Below are 23642 nucleotides of genomic sequence, written 5' to 3'. Positions count from 1 at the left end.
TTGCTCAATGTTGTCTGGTTTGGTAGATTAACTACCGAAGAACTTTGTATGAAGTGTGTCCATATTATGAACGGGTTTTTAACACATCTATCGAAATCTTAGGTTTTAAAGTGGCTGATTTGAAGGTGTGTTTTTTTTCGAAATTTATTTAGTAGAGATTAATGAGTCTTTGGATTAGCATTAAATGAATCTATGTGTATGTGGTGTTGATATAGAAGGTTGTGAGACTTATTATCGTAAAGATTCTTAGTTGGGTGTGTTCAATAAGAGTTCTATCATTTTTCAAGCTGCCTCCTGGTGGTACATCGATACATCTGCGGACTTACAACGCTGGAAACTGGGTTTCGATACCAGTGGTGGGCAGAGCACAGGTAGCCCAATCAGTAGTTTAATGTTTAACTGCAAACAAGCAATCAAACATAAACATTTTCAAGCTGTTGGCAAAATATTTGTAGTGTTTTAAGAGTTGCTATATTAGTAAATATATAGGACGCAACTTTTTATCTTATGCAGTTATCGTGATAGCTGTTATGATCTCTATAAAGCAGAGTGATGTCTTAGCATGTGGGGAGGTAATGATACATCTACAAGATAGCTAAATAAGGAGAGGTATGATGAATCTACGCATTTAACAATAGACAGTGATTTCAAATTTTAGGTAGGCTTCAAATATGTGACTTATTTCTGTTCTTTTGCAATATATTTAAATTAAAAAACAACAACCGAAAATTCAGATGGCATAAGAAAGCATTGCATGATCTTTTACATTGCTTTTACAGATCCACAAACTAAATGGGAGTCGTTAGTATACTGGAGCTATGTTATGAGCTGAAAGCATTATTAATAAGTAATTTAAATGGAGACACTCGAAGTCATGCAGTAGTGAACATAGTAGAAATTGAAATAAGTAAAACTAAACTAGCCAAAATTTACCTATATGTATGATTCATGGCGACTTTGCGGTATCATTGGTCTTTTCATGAAATTGAATGTGCATAAGATAACTGACTTATTAGATTTGAAATAAATGAATTGAATTTCGATTTATTGAAACCAAAATGTGAATTTTAAAATAAACTTATAGCAATTTTCTTATTACGTTTTCTTTTGGTAATGTACGTCTTGCACCCCCAAAGAATCATTAGTAAGTCTAAAGTTTGGTATTGACAGTTGTGGTGAGATATGTAGCCAATTTTGTAGCTATGCGATTCACAACTATCGAATAAATAAACAGGATATGTATTGCGCTTAACATTCTGAATGCTTGATTAATAATTGAAATATTAACGTCAACAATTTTTATAAATTACTTGACTGTACAAAAGATAAATACACATGTTGTACAATGTAAGTTAGTACCCTTTATTTTTACATCACATCATTTACAATTATCCAGGCCCGGCATGGCCAAGCGTGTTAAGGCGTTCGACTCGTAATCCGAGGGTCGCTGGTTCGAATCCCTGTCGCACCAAACATGCTCGCCCTCCCAGCCGTGAGGGCGTTATAATGTTTCAGTCAATCCCACTATTCGTTAATAAAAGAGTAGCCAAAGAGTTAGCGATGGGTGGTGATGACTAGCTGCCTTCCCTTTAGTTTTACACTGCTAAATTAGGGACGGCTAGCGCAGATAGCTCTCGAGTAGCTTTGCGCGAAATTCAAAAACAAACAAACAAACAATACAATTATCCTTAGTTTCAAATATTCAATAATATATGTTCATATTTTAATCTGCTGTAACTTCAGCAGTAACTGTTACATTGTCACTGAGTACAGGATGTGGTTATTCTTTAACATTTGTGTCTTTACTGTAACATTATCACTAACTGCAAGAAATGGCTGTAACTGAATGTCTGTGTCTTAAATCTTGTCTTCTCACTAAGTACAGGAAATGATTATCTGTGGATGTCTGTTTCTAGACTGTTGAATTGTCAGTGAGTGCAAGACATGACTGCTTCTAGACATTTGTCCTTAGACTTTTGAATTTCAACTGAAAGAAGGGCATACCAATTCTTGGACACTTGCCTAAACGTTTATGTTATACCTGAATGTAGAACGTGTCTAATTTTCAATACTTGTATCTTAACTGTGTATTGTCAATAAGTGTAAGTCATGCCTATTTTTGGACACCTGTTTATTGCCTTTAACCTTTGTCAATGAGTACAGAACTTGGCTCTTCTTTAAAATTTATGTGTTAACTGTTGCATTTTCAGTGAGTGCAAAATATAGCTATTCTTAGATGTTTTTGTTTTGACTGTTGAATTGAATACTTTTGTACATCTTTGTCTTCAGTGTTGCATTGTAACAGGTGCAGGATGTTGCAATTTTTGGACGTCCATGTTTTCATTGTTGCATTTTCAACGAATGTGGAATGTAACTCTTTTAAGATGTTTTTATCTTGACTGTTGTAATATCATTGAGTGCTGTATGTGGCTACTCTTGAATATCTTTGTTTTGAATGTTGCGTTGCCACTGAGTGAAGGATTTGGTTATATTTGGAGGTTATTGTCTTGAACTCTAGATTTGCGCTTAGTACACAAAGTCGCTATATTTAGATATCTGTGTTTTAACTGTTTCATTGCCACTGAGTGCAGGACGTGGCTATTCTGTAAAGTTTGTTTCATAACTGTTGTTTTATCAGTGAATGCAAGACGATACTCTCTTTTTTGGTGTTTGTGTTAAACTCTTACATTGTCACTGAGTGCAGGATGTCGCTGTTGTTGAATGTGTGTGTACTGACTCTTGCATTGTCTCTTATTATAGGACCTGGCTCTTTTTGTTTTTTGTTTTGAGTTTTACATTGTGAATGACTGTAGGACATAGGCACTCTTGGATACATACGTCTTGGCTGTTGCATTGCCAATGAGTGCAAGAATTTAGGAAATTTGATCACTATTGTCTTTACTGTTATGGTGTCACTGAGTGCTGGACGTTGTTATTATTGTAAGTTTGTGTCTTGGTTGTTGTATTGTTACTGAGTAAAGGGGCTGAGTATTCTTGCATGTCGGTGTTTGTTTCTGTTGCATTGTCACTGAGTGCAAGACGTGGCTTTTCTTGGACATTTTAGTCTTGAGTGATGAATTATTAGTGAGTGTAGGATGTGACTATTGTTGGAAGTTTGTGTCTTAACTCTTGAGAGATGTGGCTTGAACAATTGTGTCTTGACTGTTACAATGTCTCCGAGTACAGGACGTGGCTATTTTTGATGTCTGTGCCTTTTCTGTAGTATTGTTACTGGATAAAATGCGTAGCTTTTATTGAACGTTTGTGTATTTGTTGTTGATTGTTACTGTTTGCAGAATGTACTGTTGTTGGATGTTTTTGTTTTGACTCTTGTCACTTGATTCAGAACGTCAATGTTCGTGTATGTCCGTTGTTTGATTATTAGATTGTCACTGAATGCAAGTGAGGCTATTTTTGGTTGTCAATATCTGCATGTAAAGAAAAAAGTAAAACTGATTACCTTATGTTCCAGCTAGGTTGGGCTGATTATTATTTCATTAGCCAATATCACAGTTTTCTTTTTTTAATATTTATTTTTTGTTATTTTTTAAAGAGTTTTCTTCTCCTCCTAACTAACGGCCTCATGGTTCATTGCCACCCTATATTTATTTTCATAAAGTTTCTTTCATACACTCAGTGCTTTACACGATTGAAACATGAATAACAAAACAAAAACGAAGTATGTGAGCCTGGTTTAGTTGCTAACACACCGGGTAGCGAATCGAAAACTCGAAACGTGATGTCGCGGAACACTTTCTGCACAGATTCAACTGTGTGCGCATTATGTAGACAGTCAATCTTATTATCTGGTTCGAAAAGCCAGCATTTGTGATGGCTAATAGTACTGACTTTACGCCTTTCCTCTGGTCAAATAGCTAAAAATTAGAGACACTATATCTAAAACTTTAGGTCTCTGATAATTGTTTATTTTGAATTTCGCGCAAAACTACTCGAGGGCTATCTGCGCTAGCCGTCCCTAATTTAGCAGTGTAAGACGAGAGGGAAGGCAGCTAGTCATCACCGCCCACAGCCAACTATTGGGCTACTCTTTTACCAACGAATAGTTGAATTGACCGTCGCATTATAACGCCCCCACAGCTGAAAGGGCGAGCACGTTTGGCGCGACGGGGATGCGATCTCTGATAATGCCGTTTAATCTATGTACGGATAGGGTGTATTTTAGACTGAATATTTCAATCGCTGTATTGATTATTTGTTCTATAAATAAAAGAAATCGTGATTCTAATCCAATTAAATTTATTGCATAAGACTTTCGTGATGATAACTAACAACTACACCTGGTCACCTAAGAAAGCATTTAGTTTCATTTTATAAAATTACATATAACTTTAAACAGGCTACTGAGAAATGAGATTGTTTAAACTTTCCATAATAAATCTGTGAATAGGTATTTTGAGTAAAAACAGGTGTTTTATTTTATTTGGACAAAAAAGCAATTCCTGCGATACCTCACGTAAATCAACCGGTAATCATTCCTTCTAATCGCTTAAACATGTGATACTCCCCAAAAAGAGTTTTATGAAAAACGATCTCCATGTTAACAGAAAAAGCTGTATAAAAAATAATCTGTAGGTGAACACAAAGAGATGTATGAAGCATGATCTGTATGTGAACAGCTGTATGAAACATAATCTGTAGGTGAACAGAAAGAACTGATAAAAAAATTTTACGTGAATATAAACAGCTTACTGAAACATGATCTGTATGTGAACATGAAGAGTTGTATAAAAAACAATCTTTACGTCAATATAAACAGCTATATGAAACATGATCTGTAGGTGAACAGAAAGAACTGATAAAAAAATTTTACGTGAATATAAACAGCTTAATGAAACATGATCTGTATGTGAACATAAAGAGTTGTATAAAAACAGTCTTTATGTGAATATAAACAGCTATATGAAACATGATATGTATGTGAACATAAAGAGTTGTATAAAAACGTTTTTTAGTTCAATGTTTATTTGACCATCTTTTTTGGTAATTTTTAATAACATTAACGAACTGAAGCAAGACCTTCGAGCACATATTATAATAAAATACTTTAAACCAATCACTTAAACACAAAACCATAAGTTTCTCCATGTTTGTTTTCTGTATCCTTTGTTGTTGTTGTTACAGAAAAGACTAGTATAGATAACCTATTACATTACTTCTTTCACATTGCAATGTCGTGGAATAATAATAATAAGTTTTCACTGAATATTTAGTTAATGTTGCAGACGAAATCGCATCATTTTGTCAGTTTACTTCAGTGTTAGTTTCCGTGATGTATTCTAAACTAGAATTCAAATTTAAAAACTGGCAAATTTTTGATTTTTTTTTATAACCATTTTTCAGGTATTACGAGAATGAAAAGTATCATTCTTATAATCTTATTTTAGTTCTTCCTCCATTCAAGTTTTAGACAATAAAATGTCTGTTACACGTGCTGTTAGCTGTCTTGTTTGTTTTACTAATTACTAAAACTTAATGCACTGTTATTTTCCTTTCAGTTTTTGTCATCACATTTTGGAAAGCTGTGAATGACTCCTGGTGAAAGACAGTTTCTTTTTCTTGTTTGAAAGAAGTTTTACCCGAATGAGATATTCCTACAGTACCTTTTATGTTCGAAAGTTATGACCACGGATTAGGCAGGGGGCATACCGAATACAAAATACATCCAGCGTGCTGTTGAGAAACGTTTTTAGTGTATGATAAAACGGGCACACAAAACGCCCAACTGGTAAGTAACTGTTCCACGAAATTAATTACTCTTGGATACATCTTGGCTTCACGTGTTCATTATATGACACTTTAAAAAGTTTTCATGCAAATAGTATGACAATAATAGAAATAATAAATGAAAAAGGGCCATTTGGACTTTTGCCTAAATAAATGCTTTAATGTACAAGATATTCCGTAGACGCAGCTGTACGTCTTTAAATTGCTTGTTTATTTGTTTTTGAATTTTGCACAAAACTACACGAAGGCTATCTGCGCTAGCCACCCCTAATTTAGTAGTGTAAGACTAGAGGGAAGGCAGCAAGTCATCACCACCCACCGCCAACTCTTGGACTACTCTTTTACCAACGAACAGTGAGATTGCCTGTCACATAATAACGCCTTCACAGCTGAAAAGTCGAAACGTTGTTCGCTCCTCTGCGTAAAATACTTTCTTAACCCAAACGAGCCGTTTTTACATATATAAAAGTAAACATACCCCACGATTTCAAAAATCACGAAACCATATACTGCTGCATACCATATATTCCCGACATCAGCAAAAAGATAACCAACATCTGGCAAAAACTAGTAACAAAATATGACATTCCAGTTAATACGCAATTTATTCAAAAATCAGGTACAAAACTAAGGTCTATACGATGTCAAAACTGCACTGACGAACACAACATCAACATTATTTATAAAATACAATGTGATAACTGCCACGACTTCTATATTGGAGAGCTCCCCAGTGGCTCAACGGTATGTCTGCGGACTTAAAACGCTAACAACCGGGTTTCGATACCCATGGTGGGCAGAGCACAGATAGCCCATTGTGTAGCTTTGTGATTAATTTAAAACAACAACAAAACAACTATGTTGGAGAATTGTTTGTTTGTTTTTGAATTTCGCGCAAAGCTACTCGAGGGCTATATGTACTAGCCTTCCCTAATTTTGCAGTGTAAGACTAGAGGGAAGGCAGCAAGTCATCACCACCCACTCTTGAACTACTCTTTTACCAACAAACAGTAGGATTGACTGTCACATAATAACGCCCTTACGGCTGAAAGGGCACGCATGTTTGGTGTAACGGGGATTCGAACCCGCGACCCTCAGATTACGAGTCATATTGGAGAAACAAGTAGAAAAATGGAAACCAAACTTAAATAACACAAAAAGTCACCTTCACACGTTTTCGAACACTGCAAATCAAATAAACACAACATAACCATAGAAAACCCAAAAATATTAAATAAAGAAACAAATATAAACAGACGCAAAATTAAAGAAGCCTTACTTATACAACAACTCACGCCCAAAATAAGCCAATACAAAGGAACACCTTTATACCTATATTAATAAATATAATCAAACATCTAAGCACGCCCTCTACATTCCTACACTCAGTTACACAACCCCCTTCAAACATCTGGTGAACTATCGGTCAGTAACTCTTTCTTTCTTTGTGAACCTGACGATGACCGAAGAAGGTCGAAACGTTGTTCGCTTCTCTACATAGAGCCTTCTCTACCCATACCAGCCGTTTTTACATATATAATTTTCTCTACAATTGGGTTTTCTCGTCATCACGGATTAATATTTGATTTGATGACTGCTTCAGTTATGTAGTTACATATGTTATTTGAACTAGTCATCTCTAAAGTTGAACGGATATATGAGAAGGAAAGCAGTTCCTATCGCTAGCTCTCAAGTTACTGTTTTTCTTATAGAGTAGCCGCACGTCCCAAAGCATATGAAGCGTGTTTTTTTTTTATCACGGAATGCTAACCATCAACCTTTATTCTGGTAGTCAGACTAGCTAAAAGGTAAGGCCATGCCTGGTTTTCTAAAGAAATCATGTGTACAACAATATTTCACTTCACAAAAGAACTATCGAATCAGGAGAAATATGTAAATTGCGTAAAGACGTCTAGATGAAATATATACAAAAATTGTATTTAGTAGATTAATGTATATATACGTACCAAATAATGTACATAAACTCTAGGATTGTCAAATAAGAAGTCAGTGATTTGAAACAACAATGCACACACATTGTAGGCAACAAATATTGAACACGTCGTCTAAACTTAAGGTAACAAACATGGAACGCTTCATGAATATCAAGGTGTACAATATTTTGAAAATTTTTTATTATAACAAGGTATACGCGGTCTCTTCTTGTATACGTAAATATGACATCAGAGTATATACAGTTCAGCTTTTCTTATACAAATGCACAAAGTCAATTTATACAAGGTGCAGCCTTTTCTTGTACACAGAATTATGAATATTAAAGAATACAAAGTGTAGTCCTTTCTTATACATATAAATAAGAATATCATGAAGGTTTCTTCAAATTTTTCTCATATATAGATACATGATATTAATGTATAAGGTTTCAGTCTTTTCTTGTTCGTAAGTATATCATATAAAGGTATACAAGGATCAGTCTTGCACAATATACGAACATCACAGCATACAAGGTTTTACCTTTTCTTGTATACAAAACCGTGAACTTCAAAGTATACAACGTACAGCCGTTTCTTGTACACTTTCAGGTTTTTATATATAGATGGGCCAGATTTTTCGCAGCAGATGTCTGTGATTTGTTAACGATAAATTTCAACAATAAACAAATAGCACACAATATATGACAAGTCAAACATACATACAAATTCTCCTTACTTTGTTGGTTATCACAGTTGTATCTAAAGCCTTAAATAATTGCCCTTTTTTCTGTCAAAGCCCATACAGACTGGTTCAACTACTTTAAAATACAATTGAAAAGACAAATTATTTTTACCACACTCTATTATTATAATACAGTTTGTGATAACTTCACTTTAAAAAAAAACGCCGTTATACGCTCTTTATGGCTAAACTCACAATCAAGCAGTCTAGATCTTTCTTTCTATCTACTAAACTAATCATTTATTGATCTATAACTACATATTGGTTGCGTATTTTTAGCATGGTAGAGATTTAGAACATTCCTTATACTACTAGATATTATGATGTAGTAACACTCAGTTTAAAATGCAAGAAAAGCTTAGAAGGTTGTAGTAACATGGTACGATAATACAACTATTGGCAATTCACAACAACTGAACTGCACAACGTATGATTGGAAAACAGTTACGTAAACAAATTTGCGACAAACTATCGTTTCTAAAAATAACCAAATCTACCACTCGTGCAATACATAAACCATCAAAATCATGACACTCACGCTGAATTTAAAGAGTTGTATATATCTAACAATAAGCTCTTCTTGGGATAACTCTTGGGCTACTTTTGTCAGACTGAATATTGGGATTTGATCGTCATTCTTATAACGCATCGAGAAGCCCAAAATACGTAGAGCAATTAATATTCTGGCGTTAACGGGATGCAAATCCAGGAGCTTTGACTCTACAATCCGACACACTAACCATGGAGACATAATTAGACTTATAATTTAATAATCGTGAAAAACCTACCATTTTACTTGAGTTATGAGAATTTATTTGTTTTATACATCTAAAATATGAGGTTCAAATACACCGGGCTAGTCATATTCAAACCATAATGCAAAATGAATGTGCTGCAGCAAATCGACAACACACCCAAGTATTCAGCAAAGAAAAACAAAATAACTATTGCCTAACCCTCTGGGACTGTACTCTGAGGTAAAAAAAAAATGTACATAATTAAATGCTCAGCTGAAAGTTCGTAAACAAACCATGTACGTAATTACACGCTGAGCTGAAAGTGTTTAAGCCAGCTATAGATGGAATTACATGTTGAGATGTAATTTTGCAGATTAATAGTAAATCTCTATAGTAGATATTAAGACACCATCGGTAACTCTACAATTAAACAATTACATTATTTCATAAACTACATCTACGTTTGGAAGAATAATACTCTGATTACCGGTCAACACCGATATTATTATGTTAAAAGTAAGGAAACGTAAGTTTTATTTTCGTTATACCAATAAACAGTTTGCCTGCATAACCATACTCTTCATGCTTGCTACCAAGCTGATGTATGGAACAAAAATATAATAGTATGATCTAATAAATAGAAGAGAATAGTTAGATAAGGAAGACAGACAAATATGTCTACCTATAAGAAAAAGTGTTAAATGTATAGATGTTAGGAAATGCTGGAATTGCGATACTTAATAGAATCATAGTAATATTTAATCCCTTTCCGTAGAAGGTAATGAAGAAAATTAATCTGGCGTGGCGACTGTTAGTTGTAATACCAATAACGGTGACTAAAAAGGGCAACTTTTATAAAAAAAAGGATATTTTATACAATATGTGATAGTATGAGAAATTACTTCTTGATCCCGAAACACAACTGTGATATTTTAAAATTATTTGACATTAAAAAAGTTTCTTTTTATAATTAACAAATTTATACATTTTGCTTTCACGGTATTACAAATAGGAATGCCACATTTAGTAACAACAATGTGAATTATATGTAGTACATAATTAAGTTGGATCTTGATGTTTTTACATTGGTGCACCAAGTTAAAAATGTATATAAACTGCTGTCAGTTAATAATTTTCAGGTTTTTACGTATGTATATTAGCTGGATACTTTACAGTAGGTACCTATGATTTTTTCGCCATAAATTTGAATAATAAACGTATAGCACTCAATCTACTTGTTTTAAAGTAATATATTCAAAACAAGTTAAATGTACATGCAAACCTTCATTACACAGTTAATCACCACAATTGAATCCAGAGCTTTAAATAATTCTATTCTCGTTAAAAATCCACACAGTTAGGTTCAGTTACTTTAGAACCAAACTGACAAGAGAATTATTCTTCATCACTCTGTTATCCAATCAGTGATAAATTCATTTACATTAACCAGTTCGTTACTACAGTTGCATAAAGTGTCTTAAATAATTCTCTTTCAGATCAAAAATCCACAGAAGACTGTTTCAGTTACTTTGTAATCTAACCGACATAATGTTGTTACAATATTAGGCTGTGATAGTCACTTTAAAATATCGCCGGTTAATCATGTGTATGCAGAAAGAAGTACATCAACCAGGGGCGTAGCCAGAATGGCCATTGGGGGGTTAGTTTGAGTACTTGATGCAAGCGCCGTAGGCGCAAAGCCATGCTAGGGGGGTCCGGGGCATGTACCCCGAGAAAACTTTTAAATAAAAACATAAGAGAAAAGCCTGAATTATGCATTCTGAAACCACCTTTTTGGCAAATTTCAGAATGGCACACTGAGGTGTTTCTCTTATTTTTTTAATCATAAATAAATATATAGGCTTATATATATAATATATAACTTAAAGTTATCAGGCCCAGCAAAGTAGGCCTACAGTCCTGTCATCAACATATAAAATATAGACTCACTCAGGAGAATGCAAAATATATATATAGTGTCTATAATCTGTATTCAAATATCATGGACAGTGTATGTTCAGATTCCCTGGATTTCAAGAATTAACTTCACAAATAAACAGTGGGTGGCACCTGGCAGGCTGGTAGCACTATGGCACTAACCTAGTACCATTAGCGCCATCTATAGTGAATGATAAACAATCAATCACTATGTCAAGCCTGAAAAAGCAAAAGACACTCCATGGGTTCTTTAAAGCCATTCATGAGGCTAAACATGATCAATCTGCTGCAGCCAATCAGGTTGAATCAGAATTGTCAACTGAATTGTCAGAGTCATCATCGTGGCCTTCTACCAGTGCTGTCACTACCACCTCAGGTCCAGTCTGGGACATTGGAAATTACATTTCTGATTATGTCAGCATTGGTAAACAGGTACGTCGACTCCTCATTATATTAATTTTGTATTAAAAATAATGCAAACACTCTGATGAGTTTTAGACTGAATATTCATTGCTGCTAGTGATTGTAGGCCTACAGTCACAGCCTGCTCTGTGAAGTACAGCTCTAATCCTTTCTCTTCCAGGTTATTGTACTCTCATAACAAACTTCCCTATGTGCAAAATAACTTAATTAGAACTATGTCTTTCTGTCTCTTTTAGGACAAGGGTATGACGGTGCTGCATCTATGAGTGGGAAATTCAATGATGTCCAGAGACATAACTGATAAATTCCCACTTGCACCCTATGTACACTACAGTGCCCATGCCATAAACTTGGCAATTTTTGATGCTTGTAAAGAAGTTCCTGTGCGAAATTGCATAGGAGTAATTTATAGCATTGAAAACTTTCTCAATATACTCAAACGAAAGCATGTTTTGGCTCTTTCGGTGGAGAATAAAGCAACTGAATCGAAAAAAAAAGTTTGAAAGGTGTCTGCTCCACCCGGTGGGTTGAGTGGCATGACTCAGTCATTGTCTTTCTAGAATTATCTATGCAGTTGCGGATGTCCTTGAGACCATATCAGGTTGGTAAGACTGAGATTCTGCCACGCAAGCCAATCAATTGTTGTGTTCTATAACACAGCCAGAATTCATCATCACTCTACTTACCATTGCTAAATTGTTTTCCTTTAGTTTACTTTTGTGCAACTTACTGCAGCAACAGAACATTGATTTAGGTGCTGCGATGCATCACGCAGAAATAGTGGAAGATTTAATCTGTTCACTCAGAAATAATACTGTGAATAAATTTAACAACATTTTCTGTGAGGCTTAAACTCTGTATAGTGAGCTTCAAATTGACATCATAATGCCAAGGCAGGCTAAAAGACAGATGTACCGTGCTAACCCACAAACCACTAGCCCTGATGAGTACTTTCGTATTGTTGTATTTGTACCATTTGTTGATCACTTTCTTTCACAAATATGTGACCATCTGTCCAGTCACAAAATTCTCCTTACAAACTTTATGTGTCTACTACCATCAGGATCTACCACAGAACGATCATAACCTACAGCACAACAATGTGACCAAATTAAAGAGTTGGTCAATATGTACAAAGCTGACACTGACAGCACTTCATTAGCTGCAGTAGGTGAACTTAGGGTTTGGTACAAATCACTTGCTTACAACAGACCAAAAAATGTCATAGATGCATATGCAATGTGCAATACAGAAATGTTCCCAGTCATTTCTAGACTGTTGAAAGTATTTGCCACGCTGCCTGTGTCAACGAGCTCAGTGGAGCGTTCGTTTTCAACTCTCAGTAGACTCAAAACGTATTTGAGAAATACCACCACTGAAGATCGATTGAATGGCCTGGCCTCATTATACATTCACCGTGATATTAAAGTTGAACCAAACTGTGTTGCAGATGTCCTGGTAAGAACGAACAGGCCTTTGAACCTTTCATAGATATTCGATTGTATTTCTCTCATTCTGACAAAACTTGCTGTGTTAAAAGAGTGTTTAATCAGAAATTTGCATTTGACCATTTGTTGTGTGTGAAATTATCTGCCATGCAATCACGGATCTTTATAAAATTTCACAGGTGGCAACTGAACTTGTCTAAAAAGTTTGGGTCCATTGGGGTTTAACCCCCTTGGCTACGCCCCTGACATCAACCATGTGCTTAAAAGGTTACACAGCAACGTCTTCTTATTTTAAACCACGGCATAGAAGCCCATAGAATGACTCCGAAGTTTTTATGTAAAAACTGATTTGAGATCTAATTACAGCTTTGGACTCGGGACGTTAACGCCTTTCTATTGATGTATTTTATCATCCCAAGGCCTTATAGATTAATTTACTATAATCCTGCCTGAAATAATTTCAGTTGGAGGGTAGGAAAGTATAGATCTTGATGAGTAATAAAATTCAATCGAGTATACAAGCATCTCACACTTGGTACCGCTGGAGCACAAGCATATATTTAATAATAAGGGTAACAAAGGTCTTATAGATCAATTTACTCTAATCCTACGAAAAAGAATTTCAAGTGCTGCAGTTACTGAGATTCCCCTCATGTTTAGAAGAATACGTTTATATAGATTTATTGTGTTTCTGTGAGTTTTGCCTTATATAGTACCTCAGTACTGTTTATTTGGTTTAAACGTAGGACTGATTATGAAGGACGTGTTTAATTATTTTAAAATTTTCTAAATAATGTTTTTCATTAGGTTAATAAATTACTAATAGCAAAATCGATCTCAATAATCAAAACAGATAACATTTCATGAAGTTTATCAGTTTTTGTATGCAATATCCACTGCACGAGTGTGTTAAGTAATCACAATTACTTTGAGATAAAATCACTCTTTAAACTAAACATATGTAAACTATATTAGGCTTTTCTATGCGTTAAAATACAATATATGTATATTTATCAACAAAATATTAAACTTTGTTTCAACGGAATCTGTAGAAAGGATTTTTGATATTTTGTTTTAACAAGCGTTTGTCCTGAAAACAATATATTTATTAAACATTTCATGTATGTGCACGTGCTCTAGATATCTTGAATAGCAAATTCAAACTTGTGACCTTGAGCAATTTAATTACAAAAAAAGTTTGTCGAACATAAAGTAGAACGTAGCGAAAGGTCATTTAGTGCTTTGTTAAACTGGTTGTAGCCAAATCATATAAGTCACGGTGCATTTTGCTACCTAGAACCTTGAGGAAACTCGTACCCCTGCCATTTCACCACTGTAGGGCTCAGATATAGGGTGTAGAGGTTGGGGTACAATACTACTTAAGACCGGAGGGCTCAGATTACGTCACTGGCACCAGTTAGAGCTGTCACCTCAACGCATAACCAACGAGCACCTGAAAAGCAGGTCACGATATACCTTATGGATAAGGAACTAACCCAGTTCCCTGGACACCGAGGTGACCATCCGGAAAGGTCTTTAAGCAGAGGGCTGGCTCCATAGCTGTCCCTCCCTCTCTTTCAACTCTTAAAGACCCGAAGCACTTGACAGTTGGTTGAGTTGTTCATATAACATAAAAGACTGCAAAACAAGTATCGATAAGGAACACTGTAGCATAACACTCGCATGTTTGTTTAGTCCAAGACTTATAAAAAGTAGTTGTTATACAACAGCCACACAGGTGGGGCTCTGACGATTCCACTCTTCCTGACAGCTCGAACGTGTTCAAAACACGGTCAATGCTCTTGTGGCCTATGTGAAGTGTACACAAAAGCAGAATACTCATCAGAAGGTGATCATTTTCAAGAGGATAGCACGTACCAGCTTAGCTTCTTCTGGAATTAACGGCTCCTTTACTTAAGTTGAGTAAAATGATATCTAGTCCTCGCTTCGTCGGTCTGTTTCTTCTTTTCTTGGCAGGTAAGTATAAGATTATGATGTGTTTATACATTTCAAAACGGTTAAAATATTAAATAACTGATATATATATCACTTTATGCTCATAATTACTTTAACTCCAAGCATATTTCATTGTTAAACAAAATGATCACCCTGTAAAACTCAATAGAAATGAATATTGTGCACCTACATTTTTTCTTTGAAATAACTTATGATAGGTTTTATCAACATTTTTTTAATGTTTAACTGTTATGGGTAAGTCTATACTAATCTATTTTACATTTAACATGGCTTTGCAAACAGTACGTTGTTAATATCAATATTGTATGTAATCAGTCGTTTAATGATCGTTGAGGTAGTTCTAATTGGAAGATCCAATTTTATATTCGGTTCTTATTTGGTATTTGTATGCTTGTGTATAATAAAAAGTGCAAAACCCCCCATCAAATATTGATTTCACAATAAAGAAACTAATACAGCCACTGTTATCATTACACCTACTGCTTGGTGCAATGAATGTTAATACAAAGCATTTTTTGCTCATAGAACCAGCTGAATATAACCAACTCTTGTGGTAAGACTGTATAAAAGAATACAGTTGTTAACAACGTTTATTTTTGTCGTTTGGTAAGAGCAATCATTGCTGTGATTCCTGAAAGTGGGTCTATTTTGGTAAGATAAAATCTAAATAATTCACGTCGTATTAATGCACCTATATATAATAATAATATTTTTCTAAGTTAATTGCATAAATATGTGGATTTTTATTTGGAAAGAACATTGAGGTTTTTTTTCTGGTCTCTTAGAAATATACGGTCGTAACAATAACATCCTCTATTGTTTTTGCTTTTTGATCTTTACGTACATACTAGTATCGATCAATAATAAATGTCTATTATATATTTAAAAACGGCTGATATGGATAGGGAAAGCACTAATAGAGGAGTGAACATGTCTGCTTCTATTAGGTGATACATACAATGTTTGGGTATATTCTGTTACTATTGATAACAGTCAGATGTCCCTATTGTATTAAGTAACAAGTTGTTTTTATCGTAAATACAATAATTGTTTTCAATATTGATCACGGGCAACTATCTCTGTTGTACTTTATGACGTAATGTTTGTCTTCAAGTACAGTGAATTTTGTTAGCACTAATTATTGGTAAATATTCCTGTTGTATTAAGTGACGTAATGTTTATATTAAAATACGATGAACTTTGTTAGCATTGATCATCGGTAAATGTCACTGTTTGTTTCTTGATATTAATAACTTACCAATTCCCATGTTGTATCAAGTGGCGCAATAATTATCTTGGTATTATTAGTCAATGGTGAATGTTTTTGGTAAATGACCTGTTTTGTATAAAAAGGTGTGCTTTTGGTATAATTTTCTATAAAACAGATTAACGTTTGGTTGAGAACATTCATTTGTATTTAGTGTAAAGTCACGCCTCGTCACGTACTAGAAGTTATAGGCCTTTAAATTGTTTGACTGTCCAGAAATGATATGAAACAAACAGTCATTGCCAATATAGTAGAGTGCCTGTAGTGTATTATCTTCAGATTCCTAAAACGTCATTGAATTGTAGGAAACACTGTTCTAAAAAAGTTTATTAGTAAACACTGAAAAACTACTGTCTAAGATGACAGTGTTTTGATCAAATTAACTTATCAAGATCGAAAGAAGTCTTGCAACGCCTTACGACAGAAATGACATGAACACACTCATTCCAGGGTATCCAGAACAACAGCGAATAGAAGACAGACCAAACAATTATTTTGTAAGAAAGGCTAGCTGCAAACTGATATTAACCAAAATCCGTCCATGTCATTGTGTTACTTGCATAAAACAGCATGCCAACTTACAGTTAGGACATTGGCAACATGTCACGTATTCATATGAGTCTTGCTTCCAACTTTTAAAGTTGAGGTAGGGTTTGTGTTTGTCGTTTATCTGGAAAACAAATGAGAGAAGACCATTTTTATTACGGGGAACACACAGAGGGTGGTGCAGTACACGGCTGGGCAAATATTAATCAGAGTGGAGAACTTCTCTTCATACTTCCAGAGGTATGTCAATGGCGTTTCCTACAGGCATCACATGGAAATGATATTTCTGACATGTTAGGACAAGGTTTCACAATAATTTTGTGTTTTAAGATGACAATGCTACTTTTCACAGTGCACATATTGATAGGATTATCTTGTCTAGGAGGACGTTACAAGTTTGCCATAGCCAGAAAAGTTTCCAGATTGTTATTCTTTGAGAACTGTTGGGTAGAAATGAACTGACAAATTGCTAACCATTACTCTAAATCAGCTACAATAACTTAATCTCAGCATCTTCCAGTGACAAATGGGGATAAAATCACGATGGGTTACATCAATCTGCAGCATATCATATCGTTTCACAGAATCTGTCTCATTATGCAAATTACATGTGTAGATACAGCTTGACAACACTAATTGCATTTGTATTCCATCTTAATAATAATAATCTTATTTTTTCACAACATAAGCAAATATTTTGGTCAAGACTGTAGTATTAGGTCATGCAATATTTGTCATGAATTATAATGAATTTTGTTGGTATTGATCTCTGCCAAATGTCCCTATTGTTTTAGAAAATGTCCCTGTGTATAAAGATAGGTAATTTTTCTCTATAATTAAACTTAATTGTCTTAGTTTTTGTCATTTACAAATGTCCATGTTTTAATAGATGACGTAAGGTTTGTCTTGAATTATAATGTATCTTTTTAATATTGATCACTGTTAAATGCCTGTTTTATTACATATTGTTATGTTTGTCTTCAATTACACTGAATTTTGTCGGTATTTATTATTGATATGTCCATTTTGTATACGGCAAGGTGATTGTTCCTTGAATTAAAATGAATTGTATTAGTTTTGATTATTGGCAAATTTCCAAGTTTTAATAGGTGGCGTAATGTTGGCCTTGTATTACAACGAGCTTTGATAATATTGATCACTTATACATGTTCCTTTTCTACAAGAGAGTGTAGTGTGTATCTTAAATTAAACTAACTATTGTTAGTATTGACGACTGTTTCAGTTGTATAAAGTAACATTATGTTTTTTTTGAATAACAATGATATTTGTTAGCATTGATCAGTAGTAAATGTCCTAATAGTATTAGGCGACGTAGCATTGGTCTTGGATTACAATGTATTGTGTCACAATTGCTCATTGTTAAAAGTCCCAGTTGTATTAAGTGGCGTAATGTTTGTTTTAAATTATAATGAATGTTGTTGGTACTGATCATTGGTAAATGGTCCGATTGTTTTAAGTAACAATGTTTGTCTTCGATTACTATGAAGTTTGTTAGTATTGTTTAAAGGCAAATGTCTCGGTTGTATTAGATGATTTAATGTTTGTTTTGAATTATAATGATCTAATTAGTATTAATCACTGGTACAGGTTACTGTTGCATTAAGACTGAAATTGCAGTGGATTTTGTTACTATTTATGACAGCTAAGTGTTCCACTTGTATTATGTGACGTAATGAATTCTCTTCGTATTGATCACTATTAAATTTTGAGATGTAATGTTTGTCTTCAATTACAAATTTTTTTTTTGACATAGATCATTAGATGTCTAGGTTGAAATAGCTGACGTAATGTTTTTTTCTTGAATTAAATGATTTGTTTCATACTGATCACTGGTAAACGTTTCGCTTGTATTAGATGATTCAATGTATGACTTGAATTACAGTGAAACTTGTCAGTAATGATCACTGGTAAGTATCAAGCTAGTATTAGATTTTGTGATATTTGTCTTGGATTGTAATGAATTTTGTTAGTATTGATCACTGGTGAATGTCTCTGTTATATTAGGTAATGTAATATTTGTCTTCAGTTACAATGAACTATGTTATGACTGATCACAATATAACAATTAAATTAAATTGTGGTCATCAGCGTTTGTGCTTATGATTTACACCTCATTACCTTCTTTAAATTTAAGCCTTTCTTTGTGCAAATTATTAAGCATACATAACTATCGTTAACTTGAATTGTCCTCAACTCAGTGAATTAACTTCCACGCTGAAATGAAAGATTAGGTCTTGAAACCTAGCATGATTATTTTTTAACTTGCATTACCTCTTTTTTATTATCTATTACTGTACCTGATTTTGAATCTAAAGGTTTTCTATTCGCGTCCAGTTGCTGCAAATAATGCGTTTTGCACTTTGGGACAGTGATACATTTTTTCAATGATGGTCAAATCCAACAATCTGACTGCAGTATCTATTCTAAGTAGGTTCCTCTGATCAACTAAGTACCCTTTAATCCTCCAGTTCTATGTGTGTCTATAGTTTTATATAGATTTTCAAAAGTTTTCCAAACAAAAGAGAGAAATACATTTTCCTTAAATTCGTGTTGAGCATGCGCACATATAACACATATAACCTAATATGAGTAAATATATTGAAATAAGATGCAGTTAATGACTACACATTTAATTATTATTTTGGACGTTTTCAAGAAAACAACTATGCCACTGTCAATTTATCACTGTATTGGTTTCAAGTGTTAAAACAACTATGTCACTGTCAATTTATCACTGTATTGGTTTCAAGTGTTACGTGTAGATTATGTACTTGGTACTAATAATTTTTACTGTTTGTTGTTAAGCACAGAGCTACGCAATTAATTATCTGTGCTTTACCTACGTAAATCTTGGAACTAGGTTTTGTGTTATAAGCCCTCAAACATACTGCTCCTTCATGGAGCAACACCATTAACTCTAATAAAGAGAAATTTACATTTGGGGTTCATATTAACATTGTCTAGGATTTTCCGTAACATTGATAAATATATGCTCTAGTGGATTTGTTTTGAATTTCGCGCAAAGCTACACGAGGGTTATCTGCGCTAGCCGTCCCTAATTTAGAAGTGTAAGACTAGAGGGAAGGTAGCTTTGTCATCGCCACCCACCGCGAACTTTTGGGCTACTCTTTTACCAGCGAATAGGAGGATTGACCGCGCATTATAACGCCCCCATGTCTGAAAGGGCGAGCATGCTTGGTGTAATGGAGATTCGAACTCGCGACCCTCAGATTACGAGTCGAGTGCCTTATCCACCTGGCCATGCTGTAGTATGTACCTAAATTTATTAGAGCACCCTATAACTTTTTAAAGTATTTGTTATGTCTATGAAGTAAAAATATTGTAGTTTAAAATGCTGGTAAAAGCATCAAAATAAGAAAATTGTAAATGTTCTCACTTTAACAATAACTTTAATTTTGCTTGTTTGTAGTTAAGTCAAAAATTACACAATAGGCTCTGTCCGGTTTCTAGTGTTGTATGTCTGCGGACATCCCGCTGTGGCACGGGGAGGGGGGGCACGAATGTAATAAGTTACACACATTTAATTGCTTTATATATTTTAAGAGAAAAGCAACACATATTCACTAGTGATTAAATACAATAGACTCTTTAAACGTTGTCGAAGATAACTAACTGCAATTCAAAACGGTGTCACAAATGATTGTAATTAATTTCTGTACCTGTTATTCCTGAGGAAAAAAAAATCGAGATTTCTCATCCTGAGTCTCTGATATACATGAACGTATATGAGGGGCAATTTTATTTTTCAAAAACATCGTCCAGTACACTTAACATGGCGGAGTGGTGTTGCAACTAGGGTGAGTAAACAAAGACAATTAACAGTCTTTGATATAGTCAAAATCAAATCTTAATAAGAAAAATCACAAAAGATCTCGGTTGTTTAACAAGTACTTTGAAGTAAACACATTAGACGAGCGCAAGGAAACTCAGTCAAAGCAGGGGACGCAGAGAAAAATTCACTAAAAAAAGATGTTAGATATAAAGGAATCAAAAACTTGGCTGACAACATTGACAAGTCACGTATGAATAAAGTTTTAAGAAATACAGCCTTAATAATGCTACAGAAATGTGGCCTTTCGGAAAAGTAGTAGCAAGAAAATCGGACAAATATTTTATACATTGAAATTAGTTTAATAACATGTGACGTAGTGTTTGGAGTAGTGGAACAAGGTACTTTGGACATACGAGTCTAGATTTGAACTGTTTGTTCAAACGGTTCAGCGTATATATGTTGACCGAAGAGTTTGTTTGTGTTTGAACTTCGCGCAAAGCTACGCGAGGGCTATCTGCGCTAGCCGTCCCTAATTTAGCACTATAAGGCTAAAATTAAGGCAACTAGTCATCACCACCCACCGCCAACTCTTAAGCTACTATTTTACCAACGAATAGTGGGATTGACCATAACTTATAACGCCCTCACGGCTGAAAGGGCGAGCATGGTTGATGCTAAGGGAATTTACACCCGCGACCCTTAGATTACGAGTCAAGCGTCCTAACCATCTGACCCGAAGAGTCAATTGGAGGTTTCAGAAGTGTCTTGTGTCATATTCAATCATGGAGAAAACTCTGTAATGGTTTGTAGTGTAATATTTATGAATGATACTGGTTATTTTCACAACATCAGTATAAAGACCACAATATAGTACTCTGTCATATGTTATACTTTATGGAAAGTAGCCGATTGCACAAAATTTCATGTTTCGTGAATGTAATGACCCCAAACGCACTTCCAAAAAACGTCGAGCTTATTTGTTAAATAACAAAAAGGTCCAGACATCAACCCTATAAAACTAGCATAGGATTTGCTTCACTTCATTTTTGATAAAGTACTAAGTAAAACCTCTGGAATATCTTCAGTAGATGGGAAATTATACGCATCCTTTGAGGAAATTCCAAATACACTGTCACTGACGTCAAAGATAGCCATACTCAATATTAGAATGAGATACATTTAAAGACATTATTTGTTTATTAATTTTATAATACTTTCTTGTAATTTTCAATAATTAAAAGTTAATCCTTATAACAATCCAACGTTTTGTGTGCAAAGCTCATACGATGGTAGTTGTTGAGGTGTTCTAAAGAACTTACACACTACAGTATGTATATATTTATATATGATGTCTTGTGTGTTGTGGTAATGATCAATAGTTTTTCACTACTTATAAGATTAGCATTGTTTTTATTCGTTTTTTTTTGTCGTTAAAATATGTACAACAATTAAAAGTTTTGATAACAGAAAGCAGGACGAATCAAAACCTTAGTCACGTTTCCTGTGTTGGCAAATACCATAGAGCATTCGCAGAATCACGTTCTGGTCGACCTGTCCTAAATTGTTCCGATCTTACACCAGTGCCTTGTTTCAAGAGCACTTTTGAAAAAGGGGTTAAGTAACTGGGTTATTAAGGGTTTAAGAAATTGGGTTATTAAGTTATCTTTTTTTTCATTCGTAAGAAATATTTCAACACAGTGAAAAACGTAAGCAAAGCAGTAATACTGGTATAAAAGAAATACAAAACAAACAATAAGAGTTATATTATATACTGTTACATTATATACTGTTCGGACATAAATCGAGTGAAAATTGTTTGTAGACTGGTCTGATGTAAGACTAAAGAAGGGAATCTTTGTTGACGATTTTGATTGGTAAGACTTTTTATCGAGGGCTTTCACTGCAACAACTTTTTTGATGGGTATTATGATGTAAAACGTTTTTTATTATTATTCTATAGGATATTTTCGAATAAGAATGTATTTATTAAACATCTTAAATAGTTTGATATTTTCATTTGTTTTAATCAAATATGGAGCCAAATTATCTTGGTTTAAATCCTTCCTTATAAACTTTTTCAACGATTAAATCCCTTTTTTAATTGTTTTGCTACACAACATTCAAAACAAAAATAAAACCGATTGTTGGTTAATGTGTTGCAGGCAATTTTGAACGTATAAGGAGTTGCTGATTATACTAATTTACTTCGAAACTGTTGTACTGAATTATTGAATACGTCTGTGATATGAAAGATTTACGAGTACATTATTCAGAAGAAAACCCACTATGAAATCAGTGAACAGATATCTTGTAGAAGAAATGCAGAAAGAGAATTTTCTAAGAAATACATTTCTTACTCGCTGTTTGAACAAGAAAGATGTGTATTTATCATTCTTCTATGAGATTTTTTATGGAAAAAGGAATCTTTATGAATTGTATGTGATATATGACGTTCTAAATGTAAATCTAACCATTCTGATAATACTTTATTTAAGTAACGCCCTTTCACCGGTTATTCTCATTATACATTGTTAAGTGTAATATTCTTACTTATGTTAAGTCTATATTTTTAGAATTTTTATGCTGAATTATCAAAACTCGACTATGTTCCCAAGTTTGGTTTTATTTTAAAGCCCACTCCGTTCCTGTTGCTAACTATATCTCAGAAGTGTCACACCAACCCGACATGGCCAGGTGGTTAAGGCGCTCGACTCGTAATCTGAGGGTTGTGGGTTCGAATCCCCGTCGCACCAAGCATGCTCGCCCTTTTAGCCGTTGGGGCGTTATAACGTGACAATCAAACCCACTATTCGTTGTTAAACGAGTAGCCCAAGAGTTGGCGGTGGGTGGTGATGACTAGCTGCCTTCCCTCTAGTCTTACACTGCTAAATGAGGGACGGCTAGCGCAGTTAGCCCTCGAGTAGCTTTGTGCGAAATCCAAACAAATCAGATGTGACACCTTACCAGTTTTCTCTAATTTAGGCCGTCCATCTCGCATCTCTTCTGTTTGTTTGACTTAATGACCAGATAGGTGACCTTTATTTAGGATAACTGTTCTGAATATAAAATGG

The 23642-nt window shown here is 34.4% G+C and overlaps 1 protein-coding gene across 3 annotated transcripts in view; it reads left to right on the top strand.

The window, feature by feature from the left end:
• Positions 1-23642, top strand: part of LOC143229119 (protein Skeletor, isoforms B/C-like) — an 83476-nt gene continuing 59834 nt past the window's right edge. The window contains exons 1-2 of one of the 3 annotated variants that reach the window (XM_076460968.1): positions 1-125; positions 5517-5746. Coding sequence is in view for 1 of the 3 variants with exons in the window: in XM_076460967.1 (XP_076317082.1) it covers positions 14896-14944 (49 nt within the window). In the remaining 2 variants the exon portion in view is untranslated. Of the gene's footprint in view, positions 126-5516; positions 5747-14330; positions 14945-22315; positions 22446-23642 lie in introns of those variants that run through there. The other 2 variants (XM_076460967.1, XM_076460969.1) reach the window with 2 other exon arrangements.

Source organism: Tachypleus tridentatus, chromosome 10 (genome assembly GCF_004210375.1).
Source record: "Tachypleus tridentatus isolate NWPU-2018 chromosome 10, ASM421037v1, whole genome shotgun sequence".
NCBI lineage: Eukaryota > Metazoa > Arthropoda > Merostomata > Xiphosura > Limulidae > Tachypleus > Tachypleus tridentatus.
Note: the sequence above shows the minus strand (reverse complement) of the source record. Positions and strands in the feature narration are given on the sequence as shown.